General features: G+C 35.9%; 1 protein-coding gene across 1 annotated transcript in view; it reads left to right on the forward strand.

The window, feature by feature from the left end:
* The window catches only part of LOC122811693 (F-box/LRR-repeat protein 2-like), a 1,608,203-nt gene that overhangs the window by 1,180,809 nt on the left and 405,604 nt on the right, over window positions 1-21,790 (forward strand). Inside the window, exon 8 of the mRNA XM_044083707.1 lies at window positions 6,973-7,089. Within this exon, the coding sequence (XP_043939642.1) occupies window positions 6,973-7,089 (117 nt within the window). The remainder of the gene's footprint in view (window positions 1-6,972; window positions 7,090-21,790) is intronic.

Raw genomic sequence — 21,790 nt, forward strand, 5'->3', positions numbered from 1 at the left:
TAACAGTGCAAAATGTAGCAGATCAACTGTATAGCACAAATTATAAGCAATTCAGAAGTGCGGGTCAGTGAAATAAGTGTAAGAAATAACTTATCCTGCTCTTGAAATCTTAAAGAATTTCCGCTTAGTTTTAGTAATGAAATACTATCCACAGCCTGATAAATACAAGCACAACCTTTTCAAGGGACAGGGTTTATATACCAGTAAGGATGGAAGAGTTAGAAGATCAAATTGCTACTCAGCCCCTGCTATTACCCAGTGACTCGTACTACAGAAGGTCAGGAGGCCTTGTTACTCTCAGTAATAATGAAGACAGACTATTAGCAGATAATGACATAAAACCTATAAATTTGAGTACCTGAGTAAACAAATGATTGAAACACATATATTTAAGTAACAGTATCACAAGAGTTTTTGCAGCAGAAAAGCTCTCTTACATTTCCCATGTGGCTTTGCCACTACACTCCCACTTATTTACATAGTCTCACCCTAAGGTCACTCAGCCTTATAGAAAAAGTGAACTTTCTAAATATTAAAACAAATTATCCCTCTTCCTCCATGGTGGAGCAATCTCAGGGTAAAAAGCAATTATACATTGCAGTCTGCAAGCATTCCTAGAATATATACAGAAAAAAATGTGCAAATACAACCTCACGTGAACATGCGCATGTGCTAAAGCAACAAAAAATAAGCATTTACTTTCTGAACAGCTGAAAGGAAACTTTATACGTGTGTGTGTGTGTGTGTGTGTGTGTGTGTGTGTGTGTGTGTGTGTGTGTATATATACACACACACACACATGAATATTTGTGTGTGTATGCATGCATTTATAGCTATCTACGTATACTGTATATATTTATATATATATATATATATATATATATATATATATATATATGTATATATATATCATAATCTTGAAATGTTGAAATCTTGAATTTCAGCATTCCGAGACCATGAAGCTGAAAATGCTGAATGCCAAAATTGCATAAGAGTGAATTTGAATATCTCAAATCCGCGCTTATGCATTTCCGGTACGTTGCGTGAAGTTTGGTATGATGTCTGAAATTGAAGGCGAGTGAGTGTTTGTGTGTGTTTTTGTACATTGTATGTGTGGGTAAGGGTAGGGAGGTGTAAGTATGAGTGTTGGATTTGTTGGTTTTTGTGTATGTGTGATGTGTATATGTGTGCGAGCGAGTGTAGAATGCCAAGGTGTGAGTTTTTTTTTTCATTATGTGCAATCTCTGAGTTGGTATATATAAGTAGGGCATGCAGAGGGGCTTGCTCCCCTGCTTATATGTAGTGTAGGGTTGTATGGTTTGTGTGCTGTGTGTGGAATAGTGTGTGTGTTATGTGATGTACGGTGTATGTATCCACAAAACCAATCACATACACGCTGTCCTCCTGGCTATGAAACGCTGGGTAACTTGCTATGCCACATTAGATGACTTTAAACACAGTTCAAACTCCACGAACAAATCAACAATCCTTCAGTGAACCAAAGCTGTTTAATAAAACAAGAACACAGTGAGCGCTTTCGCCAATAGGCTTCTTCAGACTGACAACAATTCACTATTTAGCAAGCATTTAAAAACTCTTACATAAGATTTCATTGGTTATTCGTTGTAAATATTAATGAGCATCATTAATTAAAGTGCACAATGCATTAAAATTGTCAGCAATGAACGTTCCTTATATCTGAAGCAACAACATATAACACATATAAATCAAATAAGTATATTGATATAAGAGCACCATAAATTAAAGTGCATAGTGCATTAAAATTGTCTGCAGTGGACATTCCTTATGTCTAAGGCAACAACATATAATACATATAAATCAAAGGCTCATATGTATATATATATAACTACCATCCTAAACTATGGACATAAATGTATCTATCTAGCAAAAACGCACAATGTAGTGATAAAAAGACCAGATGTTAAAAACATGTTAAAAAACGCATTAAACATGTTAAAAAACGTATTAAACATCCTATCATGCAAAAAAGAATAATTATAATATATATAGAGGCACTAAATCAAAGATATACAGAATAGAAAAGTATATATAATATATAATGGGATGGAACAAAAAAGGGATGGAACAAAAAAGGCCATCCACTGAAAAAATATATAAATATACAAAAAATGTATATATGTGTATATGAAGAACAAAAATCAAACCACTTTACGTAAAACAGTGGAAAAATATATATAAATGACTATAAAGGATATCTAACTGAAGTCATGTCCTAACTAAAGAAATCACAAGCTTCTATCATTTCTTTAGTTAGGACATGACTTCAGTTCTTCTTCTTGTTCTTCATATGCTGTTTTCGCAATAGTGTAGGACCACATGAATAACATTTTTTTTGTGCATTTGTGTGCACATGTTTTCTTTGGGTCATTTTGACCAGAAAGACGTGGTACATACACTTCATTATTTTGACATATGTTTATAATTTTTCTTTTTCTCCCCTTTTAACGTAATTCTATATGCTGTCATAAGTTGGTACATGGCATATTTATATTGCTATTCGCTATGTACGTTTATATAAATATATTGCTCATACACATATATACATTTTTTGTATATTTATATATTTTTTCAGTGGATGGCCTTTTTTGTTCCATCCCTTTTTTGTTCCATCCCATTATATATTATATATACTTTTCTATTCTGTATATCTTTGATTTAGTGCCTCTATATATATTATAATTATTCTTTTTTGCATGATAGGATGTTTAATACGTTTTTTAACATGTTTTTAACATCTGGTCTTTTTATCACTACATTGTGCGTTTTTGCTAGATAGATACATTTATGTCCATAGTTTAGGATGGTAGTTATATATATATACATATGAGCCTTTGATTTATATGTATTATATGTTGTTGCCTTAGACATAAGGAATGTCCACTGCAGACAATTTTAATGCACTATGCACTTTAATTTATGGTGCTCTTATATCAATATACTTATTTGATTTATATGTGTTATATGTTGTTGCTTCAGATATAAGGAACGTTCATTGCTGACAATTTTAATGCATTGTGCACTTTAATTAATGATGCTCATTAATATTTACAACGAATAACCAATGAAATCTTATGTAAGAGTTTTAAATGCTTGCTAAATAGTGAATTGTTGTCAGTCTGAAGAAGCCTATTGGAAGCGCCACTGTGTTCTTGTTTTATTAAACAGCTTTGGTTCACTGAAGGATTGTTGCTTTGTTCGTGGAGTTTGAACTGTGTTTAAAGTCATCTAATGTGGCATAGCAAGTTACCCAGCGTTTCATAGCCAGGAGGACAGCGTGTATGTGGTTGGTTTTGTGGATTTTTCTTATATTTGCTTACACGCCTGCTCTAGCCTCCGCAAGTCTGCTGCTCCGCATTGGTGTTGCTGTTTTACGGTGTATGTATGTTCATGATTTTGTGATTCGTGATTGTGGATTCAAGATTTCATCATTTCGAGATTATGAAGTGAAACCATATATATACATATACATATATAAATATATAAATACTTAAGACTTTTCATGTGTTATGAATGTTATAGTATTGTTCTACAACTGTAAACCTACTGAGAAACTATTGTTTTGTTTTAGTCTGTGGTACTTATGTATTGCTAACAGCTTTATATTTGGTTTGTAGCCTCTGGGTTGGCCTGAATATGGTCCATTTGTATCAGTGCTCTATCACAATTAATAATTTTAAATTAATAAATAAATAAACAGCAATATACTGTTATGCATTGTGTCTAACTTCTTCTTCTTCTATCAGCTTTTCCCGGTTAGGGGTCGCCACAGCGAATCACCTGTCCACTCATGATTGGCAGGGGAGTTTATACGGTGTTGAGTTGCCATTCCAGTGCCCAACCTACCACGGAAGGCACACACACACACACACACACACACACACACACACACACACACACACACACACACACACACACACACTCATGCCTAGGGCTAATTTGGAGTGTACAATCGACCTACAGCATGTCTTTGGGATGTGGGAGGAAACTGGAGCACCTGGAGGAAACCCACGCAACCACAGGGATGATATGTAGACTCCGCACAGAAGGCATGCCAGCTGAGGATCGAACCGGTGAACCTCTTGCTGTGAGGTGACAATGCTTACCGCTGCACCACCATGGCCGTCCCATGCATTGTATCTAACATTACTTCAAAATGCGGGGGAGTTCTTTGAATGCACATTTTGAATCAAGATTGATCCTTGCTAAAGAATGTCCACTGTGGATCAGTTCCCTAAACCAGTTAAAAAAATGTTTGTGTCTCATGCCTGGCCTTGTAGTTTTCCTTTTAAGTTGGTACAAACCACCACATGGAAATGCTAATGAGCATAAAACTCACAGCCTCATTAGAAGTCTATGAACTGCTCCTAAAAGTCAGAAGCATAACTAGGGCAGGGCAAAGGGAGCAGCTGTCCCAGGCATAATCTAATAGATGGTGCAATCTACACATGTCAATGGGGCAGTAGTTCAGTACCAGCATTTAGAAGTTAATACTGATAATTATGGACACGGCTGAAGTGCTGAAGCTCTTTGTGTGTTGTATTTTAAATGTAGCAATCTGCTTGGTACTTTTGTGGCAAGTGGTTTGCTACAGCTGGTCAGTTGGAGAACAACACTGAGAGAGAACGTGTTTTTATGGGGGGCTCAACTTTGCTGGGTATTAAATTAGGGAACTACACAGGCCTCCAGGTAACATATCTGCGTTCTGCGGAAAGTAATTTCACTTGACCTTGATTTTCACCACTGCATAGCTGGGGTAAATTCCCACCAGGCAGTAAAATATACTCTTTTAATTCTGTGAAGCAACAGAACTTGTTCCTTTGACAACTGTCCATCAAAGCTTAGAAGCCACTCTAAATTTGAATGTCAAAGAACATTATAGGTAATTGGCTGAATAATATAATGTGCTGTAGTCTGTGTGTTACAAATTAGAACACAATGCATTTGTCACATTCAACATATGGATGTAAATTAGAAAATATTTGCAGTGCTTCAATAGTTTATAATACCAAGCAGAAATAGTTTCAGTAGGGCAGTATCATTTTCAACAGCATTGTGTTTTCTTAGTAGTATAGTAACTGGGCAATGGTGCAGGAGGTTAAAAAAATATTGGCTTTCTGCCTCAGCATTTATTCTGGTTAGTTCTGTTATATTTACAGGCAACCTGACATTTTTTCACTACCATGTGATCTTGTCTTTCTGAAGAATAGTGTCACAGTTAACAGATGAGATATCATGTGCAACAACCATACGTGTTTTGTTTTGGTGACACCGACCACAGTGTTACCCAACTAATTTAACTTGCAAATGAAACACAGTAACACATGTCAGTAAGTGTTCAGTCCCACTGTAAAGTAACAGAATGGTTTGAAGGATTTTGACTTTTAAATATATTTTACTTGTTTTTCCCCTGCTTCCTGCTAGTCATCCGCTCCCTTTTGGCCAACTGACTGATTTGTTCCCTCACCAAGGATGAGAGTCAGCCAAGGTGGGCCATCATTTAGGCAGCTGTTAGGGTGGTTTGAAGATTTTTTCCATTTCTGCTCCCCTAAAACTCCCCAAACACCTGACTGTGCAAAAGAAGAGGGCATGCATTGGTCTGCCCGTGTTGGCCATCCCTCACTTTTACCAGCAAGCAGCACCACCCACCAACCCTCAAGCAAAGACAACCCTCATCACCCCTCAAAAGAGCTGAGTGAGTCAAGCCCCTCCACTCTTCTCCCTCTCTGCCTGACTCCTCCTATATAAGGCAAATAATCTATCCCTGACCTCCTGGATAACATTCAGAGCTCCATCTGTCTGCGCCATGGAGATAGACTTTTAAATATGTTTTAATATTTAAAATGTTAAAATACTTTACATTTCTGATTTTTGTGAGGTGAATAGGTGAAGTAACAGCAGGCTTGAAAGAAACTACAGTAATTCATATCACTTTGCATACATTGCTGGACTATGGAAATCAGTCTCAGCAGATTTCAGAAATATTTCATCTTATTTAATAATTTAAAAGCTCTGTAAAATGTTCCTGTCAAGAAAATAGTCCTGCACTTGTAGCAACCCTATTACTAAATACCCCTTAATCTAAATCTTAGCCCATCTTTGAGTAACCATCCCAATGAAATCATACATGTCATGTATAACGACACTGCCCTTCTGCCTACCCATTACCTAGTCCCGCCATATGCAATCAAATTAAACAAATCTAACACAATACTCACACTTTTACTATAGTAATCCCCTGATCACAGCCCCCAGGTGAATTTAAGTGTTGGGATAAAATATGCATGTGCCTTATTTGCCATCTATGTGCTAAAACTACAGTGGGAGTATATACATGCACTGTAAAATAATGCTGAATGTTCTGTTGTTAATATGTGTCATTTTTACATGCCTTATTCATTAAGTTCAATAGATGTGTCTGACTTTAACATGCTATAAATACTATATAGTGTATGCAACATGGTGATCACCTGTTAAGTTGTACTGTCTTGAGTGTTATGTAGTGCATGCTTACTGTTAGTTCATTCAAATTTATGTAATGTGGATCTTTTTCTTTAGGCATGAAATGAAAAGGGACTTTTCCCAGTAAACAAAGGAAAATAAATAAATGTTGCCCAGCAAACAGATGTCAACTGAATACAATTCACATGTGTAATCTGATATGAAAGTATAAATATGTCTTAGTTGAAAAAGAATTTACCAGTGATCAGGAGGAATGTAATTAGCTACCTACAGCTAACTTTCAGCAGACTTAACTAAATGACCCACATGCTACACTTATTTTTCAGAATTATGAAACAAAGAACATGTCAAACGATTCAGTCGGTCTAACAATCAGTTGGTGAAATAAGATGAGAAGCCTTAGCTTAGGTTTCATTTCCATTTGTTTCATAATAAACACTAAATATATTCATTCTTACTCTAATTATTTAGGTACCTTGATGTCAGTGGCTGTAAGAAAGTGACAGACACAGGAGTCCAGGCATTGGCCATGAGCTGTCATCAACTTCAGTACCTTGATCTTAGCTCCACAGAAACAGGCCACAGAGGGTAAGAGATTTCACACCTCTTCATAGTACATCATGCTCATCATTTATTCTGTGGTCTTTCCTATCATACTTTGCATCATTCAGTGGGCTAGCAGTGATTACTAATAAATAATAGCCAATGATTATTTTGAGATGAGAAGGATAATGTACTGGTAAGGCAGGTAGACAGCTGAATGATTAAATGTGACTTCACTACACACGGCTTGAATTCTTAGCTCCAGATTGTCCTAGTGTAAACAGGTGAAGCACACACCAATCAATACACCACTTGTGATGGTGATTCTGTGCGAATAGTAAAGAAGCAATCTTTAGTGATCAGCATCCACTAAATTTGAAATGCTAGAGGATACAGTAGAGAGTCTATTATCCAAACGTCGATTATTAGAAATGTCAATTATCTGAATGCAACCTTACAATGTTTTCAGGTAGGAAAAATCATAAAGTCTGAATATGTAAACATTATACATATTCATTTGTGAGTTTGTTTTGAGCTTGTAGCCCACTTGTATGTGAAAATATTCTTTATTGTCCACTCGAATGGCTGCATGGTTGAAAAGTGTATTTCCTGCAGTCAGAAAAAACAAGATTTTAGAAGTTTTTTTTATCTAGTTCAATGTATGTTTGATTATCAGAACAGTTTGATTATCCAAACTACTCCAAGTTCCAGTTAATTCAGATAATCGATTGTCTACTGTACTGTATTTAAATTAAATAGGAAGTAAACGTATAATAAATGTTTTGCTCATGGAAGATGAAGGTTCTAGGCCTTGTCCTGGAAATATTAACCGACGTTTATAGGTTCATAGGTTCATAGTCCAACGTTTAGTATTTCATCTATGCAGATGTTTAGTAGTGAGATGTTAAACTAAGTGAGATGAAAAATAAAATCACAACCAGAAACACTGAATAATTCAATCAAGAAAGTTGAAATCCAGTTGGCTTTAAAATAGAAAAATGCATATTGTAAGTGAATATACTAGTTCATCTATGGCAATGACGACAGGCAGCTGCTATAAGAAACAAAAGCTAACAATAATCGCTGTACTTTTGAAGGCTGTAGTTATTCCCTAAGATTTGTGAATAGTTGTATGGATTCTACAAAATAATTATTAATATGGAGATCACAGAAAGTAGCATACTTGAAAAAGGGATCTGAATGTATTATGGTTGCTGTCATTCTGGTTCTTAAAGGTTACAGTCAACAGTGAAAAACAGCAATGCAAGTAATATGATTTCATGAAAACTAAATTTGGTAAAAGCTTTTTTAATATTATACATCTTTCTGTAGTCCTTCTGTGCAGCACATCACATTTATTTATTTATTTATATATTTATTTAACATTTGTTTACCGGGATGGCCTGACTGGACAACAGTGTCCATTTTCTGCAGCGGCCCGAGGAGAAAAGTTCCAGCAAAGAACAGTTTTGCTAAGACATGTCTAGTACAACAAAGAAAAAGTTTACTATACAGTTTATATGTATCTACTTACAGTCAAGTGGAGATCAGTAAAGCAATTTATATATATATAGCAGATTAATCAACAAAAATATATACATGAGAAATGAGATTAACACATAAAGTACAAATACAGTACAGCATGTCTTAGATTTTCTTAAGCCTCCACAGTACATGTAGTATGTCATCTGACAGAATACAGTTTACAACTATGAGGAAGACAAGGGGATATAGGTAAGGGAGAAGGTTACAGGAGTTGTAGAGTGGATAGAAGTGTAGTTAGAGGTTATATCTGAGTGAGGGTGTATATATATATATATATATATATATATATATATATATATATATATATATATATATATATATATATATATATATATACATATATATGTATATATGTATATCTATGGGTCCACTATGTAATCCCGAACTACTGAAATGCCCAATTTCAGTATTTCTAAATTACATAGCCGAAAACCCATCTGCAACACACATTTCCGAAACCCCATAACTGCGAAATTCAGAATCCCGAACATACTCTACACATACAGCACACACATACACACAGCCCCCCCACAATCAAATATATAATACTACACTACAGATAAGCAGAGGGGCATGCCCACCTGCACTCCCCATGTGGGGGGCTGCACCACTCACACCCCCCTACTTATATATTCTAGCTCCGAAATAAGGTATGTTGCAGGGATACATGGAAAACTGAAGTTGAACAGCAGCACTGAATCATAATTTCCGTTGAAGACATCACTGGATGAATAACCAGCGATCCTGTAAAAGTTTTAGAGATATTCCAGAAATGTTATGAAAATTTGTATAATGCAGAGAAATGTGAAAATCAAGAAAGAGTAAAACTGGAAATATTTATGGAAGAATTAATTATGCCAAGGTTAGAGGTAGACGGGGCTCAAAAACAGTGATCTATTGTCAATCTTCAGGAAAGTCTCCAGAAACAGAGGTTATTTCTATGGAAGTTTGGATGTTAGGAGTGAAGAATGTGATAAAGATGTAGAAGATTTGGTCTAACAGTATTTTAAAAGGAGGAGAATTACCAATGTCTTGGAAGAAAGCTATGGTAGCTGTGTTACCTAAAGATGGCAAAGGCCCTTCAGACCCAGCTTCAGTTTAAAACCACAGTTATAAAATGTTTGTCTATACTAGCTAAAAGAATGGGAAAGGTGTTGCCAAAATTGATAGATATAGATCAGTGTGGTTTTGTGGAGATGAGGCAACCATTTGATAAAATCAATAGAACAGTGATGATCCAGAGAGAAGTACAAGGTAAGAAAATGCATCTGTTCGTGGTGGGTCTTGATGCAGAGCAAGCATTTGACAAAGTAAGCTGGGATTTTATGAAATAATGTATTCAGAAATACAAGGATGTAATTGGTATGGTAATCAAGAAAAGTTGGCTTTATTTGCAGATGATGTTATTTTGTACCTGATATATGCACACATTTAACATTCTTCTCTGTTAATATTCACAGCATTCTTAATAAAATCAGTGAATTCCATGCACTGATGGACAAATACTCTCCTGACATAATAGCTCTCACAGAAACTTTGCTCAAACTTCACAACTTAAAGAATTTCTACCCTCTGTCTACAACATACTTTGCCTTGACAGACCTCAACCTGTATCCATTATCCAACCCACCTCCTCTGTTTCACCCTACTGAACTTCTAACCACGAACTGCAAACTCAATGATTACAAAACCTTAAAATTAACTACTGTATCTTTTCTCCCAGGTGAAAATATTCCTTTATTAGAACACATTCTTTCCTGGTTTACACACAATATACCCAATGAAACCATTCTGCTAGGAGATGTCAACATCAATTGGCTATCCCTTACCTCCACCTCCCCTAAGCCTAGCATCAACCTTTATGGCTTCTCACAACTCGTTACCACCCCCACCCACTTCAACAAACCATCTAACACTAGTTCCATCATAGACTGGATCCCTGTTTCCAATCCTGATCCTTATCACCACCCAAAATCTATACCTGTTTCTATTAGTGACCACTCTCCAATCTGCATTCAAAGCATACCTTTCAACCTCTCAGTGCAAAAAATCTGGACAAAGACTGAAATAATGGGGGAAAAAGGCCCCAAAATAGTGACATATTATAAATATTGCACCTATAAACTTAGAAGGTTGCTAGAATAACAAGTTTTGAATTGTTTTGCATTTTCTATTTCCATTCTTATAAACTGCTCAGTACATGAATCCACTGTACCATCACTCTGGAAACAATTCTTTACTATACCTAGCCACAAAGGAGGTAAAGCCACAGAGCAATCCAGCTACTGGCCCATAGCAATACTCTCCCCCTCTCCAAAATACTCAAAAAAATGTGTGCACAAGCAATTCATTGACTACTTACTACAAGAAAACCTACTCACTACCACTCAACGTGGATTACGTCCTAATCAAAGCACTACTACTGCCCTCGTTTCTTTTACCCATTCTATCTATTTAGCTAGAGCCAACAACAAACTCATCTTCTGTCTCTTTTTAGACGTCTCCAAGCATTCAACACTGTCTCACACTCCTTGCTCCTTTTCAAACTCTCTGACCTTAATCTTTCCAGTACTTCTATCTCTTGGCTTTCTAGCTGTCTCTCCAACAGACAGCATTTGGTTAAATGGCTCTCCTTAGCATCTCCCTTTCTCCCCATCAAGATGGGAGTTCCTCAAGGGTCAATTCCTGGTCCCATATTATTTAACATATTTACCAATAACTTCCACGTGTCCTGCCCTTCCTTTTCTCTCATACAATATGCCTACGACTCGACAGTCATCTCCACCTCTGACTCCCTCACTGACCTACACACCCTTTTCCAAAATTCCCTTAACTCTGTCGAAAACTGTCTCACTAATAACAAACGCATCCTAAATCCCCAAAAAAACAAGCTTCTTTTATACCTCCCTAAATTTCTCACCCATCTTAAACCTACCTTCTCCATTATCTCACTTAACAATGCTGTCATAAATGTGGAAACTCGCACAAAACTTTATGGAGTTGCCATCGAAGATCAACTTAAATTTTACCTACATGTCCACCACTGCATAAAGAAAACACACCAAAATCTTGGCCTTCAATACGGAAATAAAAAAAAAAATTCTCTCAAAAGACTCCAGACTCTCTTGCCTATGCCAACCTTCTCCTAGCCTTCTCTACAACTCACAAATATTAACTAACCTACAATCCTCCCTCCTAACTAAACTTGAAACCACTTTCAACAAAGTAGCTAGGTTTGCAACAAACTCAACCTCAAACTCACATCACTGTCACTCACTCAAACTGCTAAATTGGCTTGAGTTCCCCGACCAACTACTACTCTCTCAACTTCTTATCATTCACTCCATCCTCAACAAACCATTCACCTGTCCAGCCATTTCCTCACTCATCTCTCTTTATACATCCTCCAGAACCCTTATGAGCTCAGACCAAAAACTCTTGGAAATATATAAGCCTATAAGATCAGGGCAAAATTTATATAGTTACACTCCTGCCCCAGCATGAAACAAACTAACCATCCCCATTAGAGATATACCTCAAGCACATGAATTTAATAAAGCTCTAAAAGACTACCTGCTAAATGCCCGGATATGTGACTGTAAAAAACTCAGTTCAAACTTTCCTCCCTAAACAACTCCCCTCTGTGCTCCTCTCTCAGACATCTCCTACCACTACTTTTAACTACTCTTCAATGGGCTCTCTCACCCCTGCTCTATCACTGACTTACCCTGTTTGAACTGCTCTCTCAGCTCCATCTCCTAACCTGAATTCTAACTCTTTTCCTATCTTGACCTTGAGATTTTTATTTAACCAACTTGTGTAATACACTGTATATTACTGCAACTGTTTCCCTAGACACTATCTTTTACTTATTTTTTGTGCATTTACCTTAGCTTTTACAATTGTGTACCATTTTGAGTAGTTCACTCTACTTTTTAAATATTGTTCTTATTAATGCTATTTTTGTAACCTTTATTGTGTACTTCTGAGGAGCTTTTCTCCCCAGGCCTCCTCTGAAAAAGGGCTTTAGCTCCGTCGGACTATCCCGGTCGACAAATGTCAAATAAATAAATAAAAAGGACATCTCAGTGTTGTGAAACATTTTGAAACAGTTTCAAGTGTTTTTGGTATATAAAGTTAATGAAGATAAAACAAAGGCCAGAGCTGTTAATTATGTACCCACACACAAATTGGGTCAGCAATACCCATATTTATGGGGACATGATAAGATGAAGTATTTAGGAGTATATATTAAAAATAATTCTGTTATGGCAGCTAAGGATATATAGAAGAGACTAAACAAAAACTGAGAAAATGGAAACTCTTATTTATGGATATGGATAATATGATACAAGTAATGAAAATGTTTTTAGTCCCTTTAGTCTTGTCTATGGTTCAGGCAAACTTTTATCAACCTGAGGAGAAGTTGTGGACAATAGTAATAAGTATTGAAGGAATTAATCTGGGAAGAAAGGAAAACAAAAGTTGATGGGATAAGCTGATCCTTCTAATAGAGCAAGGTGGTTTAGATTTGCCTGATATGAAGAGATATTTTAGAGCTATACAGTTAAGATCATATGCATAACACAATTAAAATGTTATAATTCAAAGCAGAAATGGATGATGAAGTAACATGGGGAGGTTCAGGAAAATATATATATATATATATATATATAGGTTCATAGATTAGTACTAAGCTAACTGCCCTTGCAAGCCATTTTAAGCCTAGGCAATTATCCCTTGTGAGACTCAAACCCTGCACCTTGTGCTTGCAAGGCAAACACCTTAACCATTAGGCCACCCGCATATCTTTAAAGAAAATGATAACCATACATAATATTACATTCATAAAGCAGCCAAAAGTATTCTAAGAACTAATCCACTGCAAGAATTTTGAAAAGAGATTTTGCCAATAGGGATGACTGTAAGTTGGGTACAGAAAATAGGTAAAAGGGGGCTGGAATTTACTGGAGACCTGGCAAAGGAACCAAGATATTGGGAGCATATAACTTAAGCAGGAAAGGTAATAGAGTGGGATGATGTCAGGAAGACATTTGGATTGCAGGTTATAGACTGCCTTCTCTACTAGGTTTTGAACTCAGAGTAAAGGCATAGAGAAAAGGATAAAGAAATTTTAAGTGAAAGACCTGCTTTGGTAGAGTTTTTAGTTGATTTCAGAACAGAAGCAATAGTTAAACAAATTAATAATCAGTAGACATATAAATTATCATCGTCATCCATCAACCCCCTTTTTCCAGTTTTCTACATGAGGTCAGGGTGTCATGTTAACTGTTGCCATCTCTTTTGATTTAATGCCACACTCTTGCCTTCTTCAACACTCATGCCGGACTGTCACAGATCTTCTGACATGAGCAGCTGTACTATTGTTTGGTTGACTCACTAAACTTGTTTCCAGGTTCACAGTTTCTCAGAAAGCTCCACTACCTTAAAAACAGTAGAGTAGTTGCATTAAAATGTATTTTCCTACCCCTACTCCTGCATTTATGTATTTCATGAACCAGGATTTACCACCTGATCTTAATAACCAGTTTACTTCTTTACGTTTCTCCTTTGCATGGTTAGTCTCCATTTCAGTACTGGTTTATACTGCAACATTATTTTTTTCTTTTTCATTTGACAATGCTCTCTTTGTTTAGGATACTTATTAGTGATTAAAGATATCACTGCCCAGGCAAGTTAATCAGACTATACTAATCACAGGTTTTCTTCCTTGTATGCTGTTATTTGTTTATTATTCATTGCTGGTTCTCCAACCTCTGGGTTTGGTTTTGTAAACCTTCAGCCTTTGTGCCACAATGATTATGCATTTTAATCTACCTTTAAGGCTGTGTAAGAGCAATCCTTTCCCTGGCAGACTTTCTGTACTCAATAATCTAGCAACCCATATACACATATACCTAGTACAGGTTACTGCAAACTAGAGGTTCTAATTTAAGTGAGATGGAGTTACCTCCCAAGGCGAAATTTCTAAATACAATGCTACTGTAATTGTGTGGCACCCATGGCATTTATCTTGCCCTGTTTAAGCATAACAAAACATTTTTATTTTCTAGCCAACTACTGTTCATGCCCTCTGAAGCATTATTTTAATCTGTACTTATTTGAACTTAGTCACAGTGAAGCATTTATACTTTATAGAAAGTTGAACCAAATGTTCCATAACTACTATTGATAGTGTTATTAGCAAGGCAAACTGATAAACAAAATAGAATGTAAACAAAATACTGCATTTGGCCACTTTAATGCTTATCTTTTACTTGTTTTTAAGGCATTTTAATTACAGTGGAACAAAAGAATTTTCAATGGTTAAACCACAAAGGTCAGACTGTCTTTTACAGAGTTTTCTGCACTCTAAAAATAGTTCTTTTGATTAGATACTGTTCCACCACAGACTTTTTTCTCTTGTACTGTTATCCTATTTTTGGCCACTCTAATTTTAACATTATTTTCTTTTTTAAAATATTGGTTTGAGCTCCTTTATTCGAGTGGAACAGAATAATTATTTGGTAAGTAAACCATTGTAGCTTGTGCCACTTTTACAGTATTTCTGTGCAGCAAAAATAGATCTTTTAAAAGCATCTCAATGTAGCCTTTGTTTTTCAGGGCTTAAGAACACAAGCGTGCCTCCCTTGGTATTTTTAAATGTATAATCCTCTCTCTCCCTTTGTGTGGTAGTTTCTCAAACTCCTTCTCCTGTGTATAATACTGATACTAGTGCCAGTTACCATGGCATATACAGAGTATGACACTCTTTCTTACCATTAAATGTGAAATCTTGGTAGTGTTGCCCCTTCTGAGAAGTACCTTTTCATATACCCTCAGGGAAAAGGGAACCAGGTACTCAGTTTGACACTGATAGCAGCAAAAACTGCCCCCACTTACCTTCCCATTTGTGGACCTGAGAACTGCTTCTTTCATTGTCTTATAACCAAACTCTTCCTACCTTTTTCTCCACTTCCAGTTACTGCTGTTTTGCCATTATTACTTACTCTTCTATAATTTCCTTCCTCTTTCTATGTCTTTTCACAGTTCTTCTAACATGCTCATTTCTCTTCTTATAACATCTTTAGGGTGCTTTACTTATGTATCCTCATCCTAATTTCCCCATTGGTAAGAATAGTGCTGTCATACCACATCATCCCTATCCTTTCCTTTCAATTTTTCATAAGTTCATAGGAGATTCCTAGGCTAAGGTCCTTACCAGCCTAGCCAATATAACCTGATTTTACCAAATATATGTCCCCTAGAGGCAAGAGGATGGCATGGATTTGTGCCTGTGCATTGACTGTCTTACAGATTGCCTCTGTCCATAAGGACATGGGCAGAACACAGGTGTGAATTTGCAATTCTCCATCATCTGATCCAAACTGCATTTGAAGAGGGCCAGGGAAGGGTTCGGCTTAATGTGAATAGGAAACCTGTTACAAAGAAGATGCAATCTCTGAGACAGTTATCTGTCTCTCCAGCATGTTTTGTTTGAGTCACTGTCTAAGTTTATATCCCTAGATTGAGTGACCCTCGTGCTGTTTGACTTGCAGATGTGTAGCAGCTCCATTAGGGCTGGATTTGTGAGTGCCTTGTGCGCATACGTCACCACTTAATAGTTGGTAGAAGACATATTAAAAGGATATGGCTTTCTGTCTGTCTGCATAGTTCATGTTGTTTACATCCTACATTTTCTTTGTGAGGAATCTCTCTTGTCACTCCAGCTGCTATAAGTGCCTGTTCAAGTACATGCCAAAAGGCACTTTGTACTCAATTATTGGTCTAATGAGAGCTGAGTACAGCAGGACTAACATTTTCTTGGATCAGGATGCCATACCTTTACTTATAATTTGTGCCAGATAAAAGGATTTCCAAAATGGTGATCCATCTAGTATGAATTTTTCCCTTCCCCTTTTCTCTCAGACCTACTTCTTGTTGCTAGAAATTGTTGGTACTGCTGGCTCATAATACAAGGCATCCTATGCTCCATTTCATTTCTTTTTGTATTCTAAACACTAAAACAGGCAACCTGATTATCTTCCTTCCCTTGTGTCTCATTCTTTTAATACTTATACTGTTTAACCTCCAATTCGTGCCCTTTAGTTTTACCTCAGTATCCCAGCATTAAACAAATTGTCTCATAAAAAAAAGTTTCTGCATAAATCTTACTTTTTTAAAGGGGAAAACTGATATAATTTTTTCAGCTTTCACTTCTTAATTACTTTTTCAAATATCCTTGGATGCTGTCTATCCTAACCCTTATCCCCCTTCTTGATACAGTTTCTAATTTAAATTCCATCCTTTCATCTGCACTGCACTTCCAGATGGCCTGCAACAGCTTGTCTTGGCTTCTCCTTGCTGATGCTTGCAGCACTTTTAAAACATTACAGCAACTCTGTGTTCTTAACGGTCCTTATTTCCTAGTCACTGGTTACCTTAGAGACATGGTTCTGGACACATATTTCAAATGCAGAGGTGCTTAACCTTGGTTATGCTATCTTCATCCCAGATCTAATACACAATGGTTTGTAGGCATTTTCGTATTCAATAAGGAATGTCTCAAATGCTCCTTGAACTATGAACAGCTAGCAAAGAACCTGGGTATAAATGGGATGATTACCAATGTCCCTCTGAGAGACTGTGAATGCTTTAAGACTGCTGCTCTTTACATTCCTTTAGTATGACCTCAGTCTCCATATGATTAGATTTTACAGTGGCTCACTTTGAAATATTGTCCTGATTTCATTCTGTTAAGGGATCTTAAAATAGACAGGACCCATTCTCTGCATGCTGCAGTTCTCAGGAACATATAATACTCATGTGATTGACCAGGTTATCAGCTTCCAACTATGACTAACAAAGTTTCAGGAAGACATATTGTTCTTGAGTGGATATTCTACTTCCATCCAAGCAGTATCAATGCAGCAGTACTCTATCAGATGCACTAAAAGACCACTGCTCATATTCAGTGCTTATGCCCACCATGAAATACTAAATCATCATACCTCTCAAGGTGTAGTCTCATTCTAAAATTCTGTATAAGCATAGATTCCTAAAGGTAACAACAAGCATATTGAAAAGGAAAATGTTTCCAGTTTCATTTACAGCACCATCTGGAATATCCATAAGCAGGTTTCATCTGATACAAAATTGTGTCTTAGGTGGTATGGATCCAATGAAATAGATTAAAGTGAGCTCTACATATGATCACTTAGAAGCTGCCTTGATCTGCAGGCATAGGACTAGGATTAACTACTACAGGAATAAATAACCCAAAAGTTTAAACAGTTAATGCAAAGCATAAAACTTCATGTACATTTTTTTTATAATAGAACTTCAAAGAAAATTATTCCTGAAAATCAAAGCGACAATTATAGCAAAACTTCTAGAGAGATATTAGAAAAAATGCATTGGTTAGGAAATTCAGTAATGTCATCTCCTTTTCTCATTTAGCCTGACACTTTAGTTGCTGATGAGCTTTGATATACTTTTAAATAGTCAACCCTATCACCTCTTCATTGTATACTCAAAGTCTAAGCATATGTGCTTTTGCAACAAAAATCTAAGGAAACAAATTGGCATCTGGTTTCAATATTTCACTTAAGATCAACCTGAAAGAATATATTCATTCTGCCAAATACATTAGGACTCAGACAGTTACCTGATGTTTGAAGAACAACTCTTATGAATGGTTAAAAGCAAAGTGAACTTTGGGCTGAGTTTACTGACTGAGAGCTGTTCTCATTCATGATTCTTAGATTCATTAACTCTCACTTCCTTCTTTATTCAGTCCATACTGTACTCTAATCTACCATCCACATTTCTAGAAAATCTTGAAAATGCTTATCATAAGGTAACACATTTGCTACCTCAAACCAGCCTAGAAATTACTGTTTTGCTCTAAAACTCTGAGAAAGATTCAGCTTACTAGCTACATAGAATTGTGCCTGATCTTAAATTAAAATTACTTTAGAAATGTAATTGGCCCTGACTAGCAAATTCTGTAAAATTGTGCTCTCTCCTTCTATTCTTCCCACTAAAAATGTCTTCTTAATTGCATTTATCTGAAGTAACAAGTCTTTAGGGATGAGCTGTTTTGGGAATACCTGCCAAAATCTGGAATCCCTTGCTACTTATTCTGAAAAGGATGCAGAGATACATTTCTTATAAAATCTTAAATATGAGACTATGAACTCATGTTGAAAGGTTGAAAGCAATAATAAGGTAATTTTACAATAATGTAGGAAAATGGAAATGGAAAATTGTGAGTGTAATATGTTCTCAATATGTAGGTCATAATAAATAGCAAATCTGCTTATAGAATTTTGTTTCAGTAAACTTCACAATGCGCAAAAAATATGTTGCCATTCTCAATGATATCCCAATTAAGGAAATAATTTAACAAATTAAAAGCCTTAAATTTCAGTTCATATGTATTTCATAGCTCCATAGGCTAGATTGCCAAACACCATAAACCCATTAGGTGTTACACAGCTTACTCTACATCCAATAGTGCAGGCAAAATAAGTGGAAAATCCAGAATGTTCCCCATTACATACTCATATGTAGATCTATACAAGAACAATAAGTCCTTAATGATTTGAAGCAATCTTATATCATTCCTAGCCATAAAGGTGAAACCTTAGTTGAAATATCAGACTACAAACCTATAGCCATGCTTTCTCAAAAAAAAAAATATTTGTAAATTTTTAATAAATTAAGAAAAAAAGAATCTACTTTTCCCAACTCAGCATGGTTTCTGCATATGAAAAATCACATACATTGCCCAAGTTGCTGTTTTTTATATACTAAATCAAAGAAGTCAAGGCCAACCTCCTGCTTCAATGTCCCAAAGTTATCAAAAGCCCTCAATACTTTTTCACATCAAACAATATTTAAAAAAAAATAGCCAATCTTGAGATAAGTATGAGAAATCTGCACAGCTATACATGCTACTTGTATGGAAGGAGTCAGTGTGTGCTAGCAACTAGTTTTCCTTTCAACCTATAATTGAAGTTGTAACGCAGACAGCTATCATATGTCCACTGTCATTTAACATATTTCTAGATGATAAGCATAAAAGTCTAATGCATCCTTAGTTCAATATACAGATGATTCAACAATTATATGCTCTGCAAAAACATTAAGCCAACATTATGCTATTATATAAAAAGTCTTCACAATATTGAGAAATATATAGCCAAGTCTCCTCTACTTCTAAATGTCAAAAAATAAAAATAAGCTAATCTAATTTAATACACACAACACTGAATTAATGACTTCACAGTATCATTATTAAAACACATTACCATTAAATAGGTATTACAAGAAAAGCTTGTAGGTGTTATCGCAAGTGAAATCTAAAATTCAGCCTACACTTTGACTATGTCATACAAGCTACAAAAAAGTCTAGGATGCAATAAAAATTAAAACATGCATAACAGACCAGACCCTGCTTAAAACTAATAAAGTATTCATACTTCTAAGGCTTTTAAATGCTTCTAATGACATATAACAATCTCAGCTTCATAGACTTTGATCAGACATTTAACAAAAATGGCCAAATTTGCAGCAAATCTTTCCAATTGAATACATTATTGTCAATCATTATAAAAGATAATTTGATTAGATCTATGAAATAAACATATGTTCTCTCAAGTTATGCTTCTTCATGGGTCTATATTATGTCAGCGAAACACCATTAAAGCGAATGTCATTTCCCCAACTCATATAAACCAAAATCAGAAAAAAGTGAAAGCTCAGGTCAGAGATTTCTTTCCCAGGGAAAGAAATCACTTGGCCTGAGCCGTGACATTGCCCTTTACCCCACTGTAGTGCAATCTCAGAGTTGGGAGGTTGGGCAAAGCCCCCCACTTTGTAAATGTTTTAAGTGGTATGTTGTGTTTTGTTGGTTCACCGATTTTTTTCCATGGGGAAAAAATGGTGACTTGAGGTTTCGCTCTTTTAAGATTTCTTTCTATATGTGTTGGCAAAGCGGCATTCACTGTAATGCCATTTCGCTGACATAATATAGACCCATTCTTCATAGCATAATATGCAAACTAAAGAAATAAATGGGCAGATTATTTGCAAGTAGGCTGATATTTGGCAGGCAGTAAAGTAAAACCCATGCAAAATAAAATTCTTGGCAGCCTGGGCCCTATCGTTTGTATTTATTAATATGCTAATATGTAAAAGTTCACTAAAAGGCAAACATGATTTACTGCTACTCACTTGTCTCAGTAATATACTCCACAAATTTTTACAGGTTCCTTTTAAAGTTACCTTAATGCTAGACTTCAAGCATGGACCAAGCCTTAATTAAGTGAATGCCAGAAATAATAAGACTAATTGCATGAGTATCTCAGAATTGCTAATCTGCATGTTTTGAAAGGTAGAACAATATTTAGAAAACTTTTTTTAAGTTTTCAGTACACCATGTAAGAACTAACAGAAAGATAGCAACATCTTTTGAAAGAATCAGATAACAGTTTATTAAGAAATACACGTAGCATTCAAAAATTACTCCAACAAGGTCAAGTATCAACTCAGCAGTAACCAAATTGAAGCTATTAATGCATAGCCGGATTTAGGCACCAGCAAACCCTCTGGTCTCTGGGGGGACCTCTAACCACAAGTTGCCTTATTTAATATTTTCAAATCAACAAAAGCTAGTGCTACAATCATGTGTACTTGATAAAATCAGATGGCTAATAACTCTTACTGATATCTCCTTTAAAATGTAAAGATATCTCTGATTTTAGTAACAGGCTGCACAATGTCATTAACTACAGTACGACTGACATTGTGCCCTTGACTTAGTTAAATCCTACTGCTGGGCATTCTGCACTAAAACTAACATCATAGCCAGCTTTAGGCACCCAGAATACCCATGGCTGCAGGGAGCCCCAAGTCATCCTAGATTGTATAGGTCCCCCGAAGGCTGCTGGTTAGGGAAAATGAGGAGAGAAAAAGATTTATTTTTCCATTGCATGCTTTATCTGAAACAGACAAAATGAGAAAATGGAACTGGAAACTAGATGAATGACAAAGTAAACTGGTGAACGAAGTAAAAAACTCAGGTTTAATGAATTAAGCGCTTTCGGAAGGTTCAGTGCCCTTCCTTCTTCAGAATTAGCAAACAAACAAAGGCACAGGCAACAGTTCACATTTAAAAACGTTAATTAATTAGAAT

Source organism: Protopterus annectens, chromosome 9.part0 (genome assembly GCF_019279795.1).
Source record: "Protopterus annectens isolate FY-2018-M chromosome 9.part0, PAN1.0, whole genome shotgun sequence".
In the NCBI taxonomy this organism is placed as follows: Eukaryota; Metazoa; Chordata; order Ceratodontiformes; family Protopteridae; genus Protopterus; species Protopterus annectens.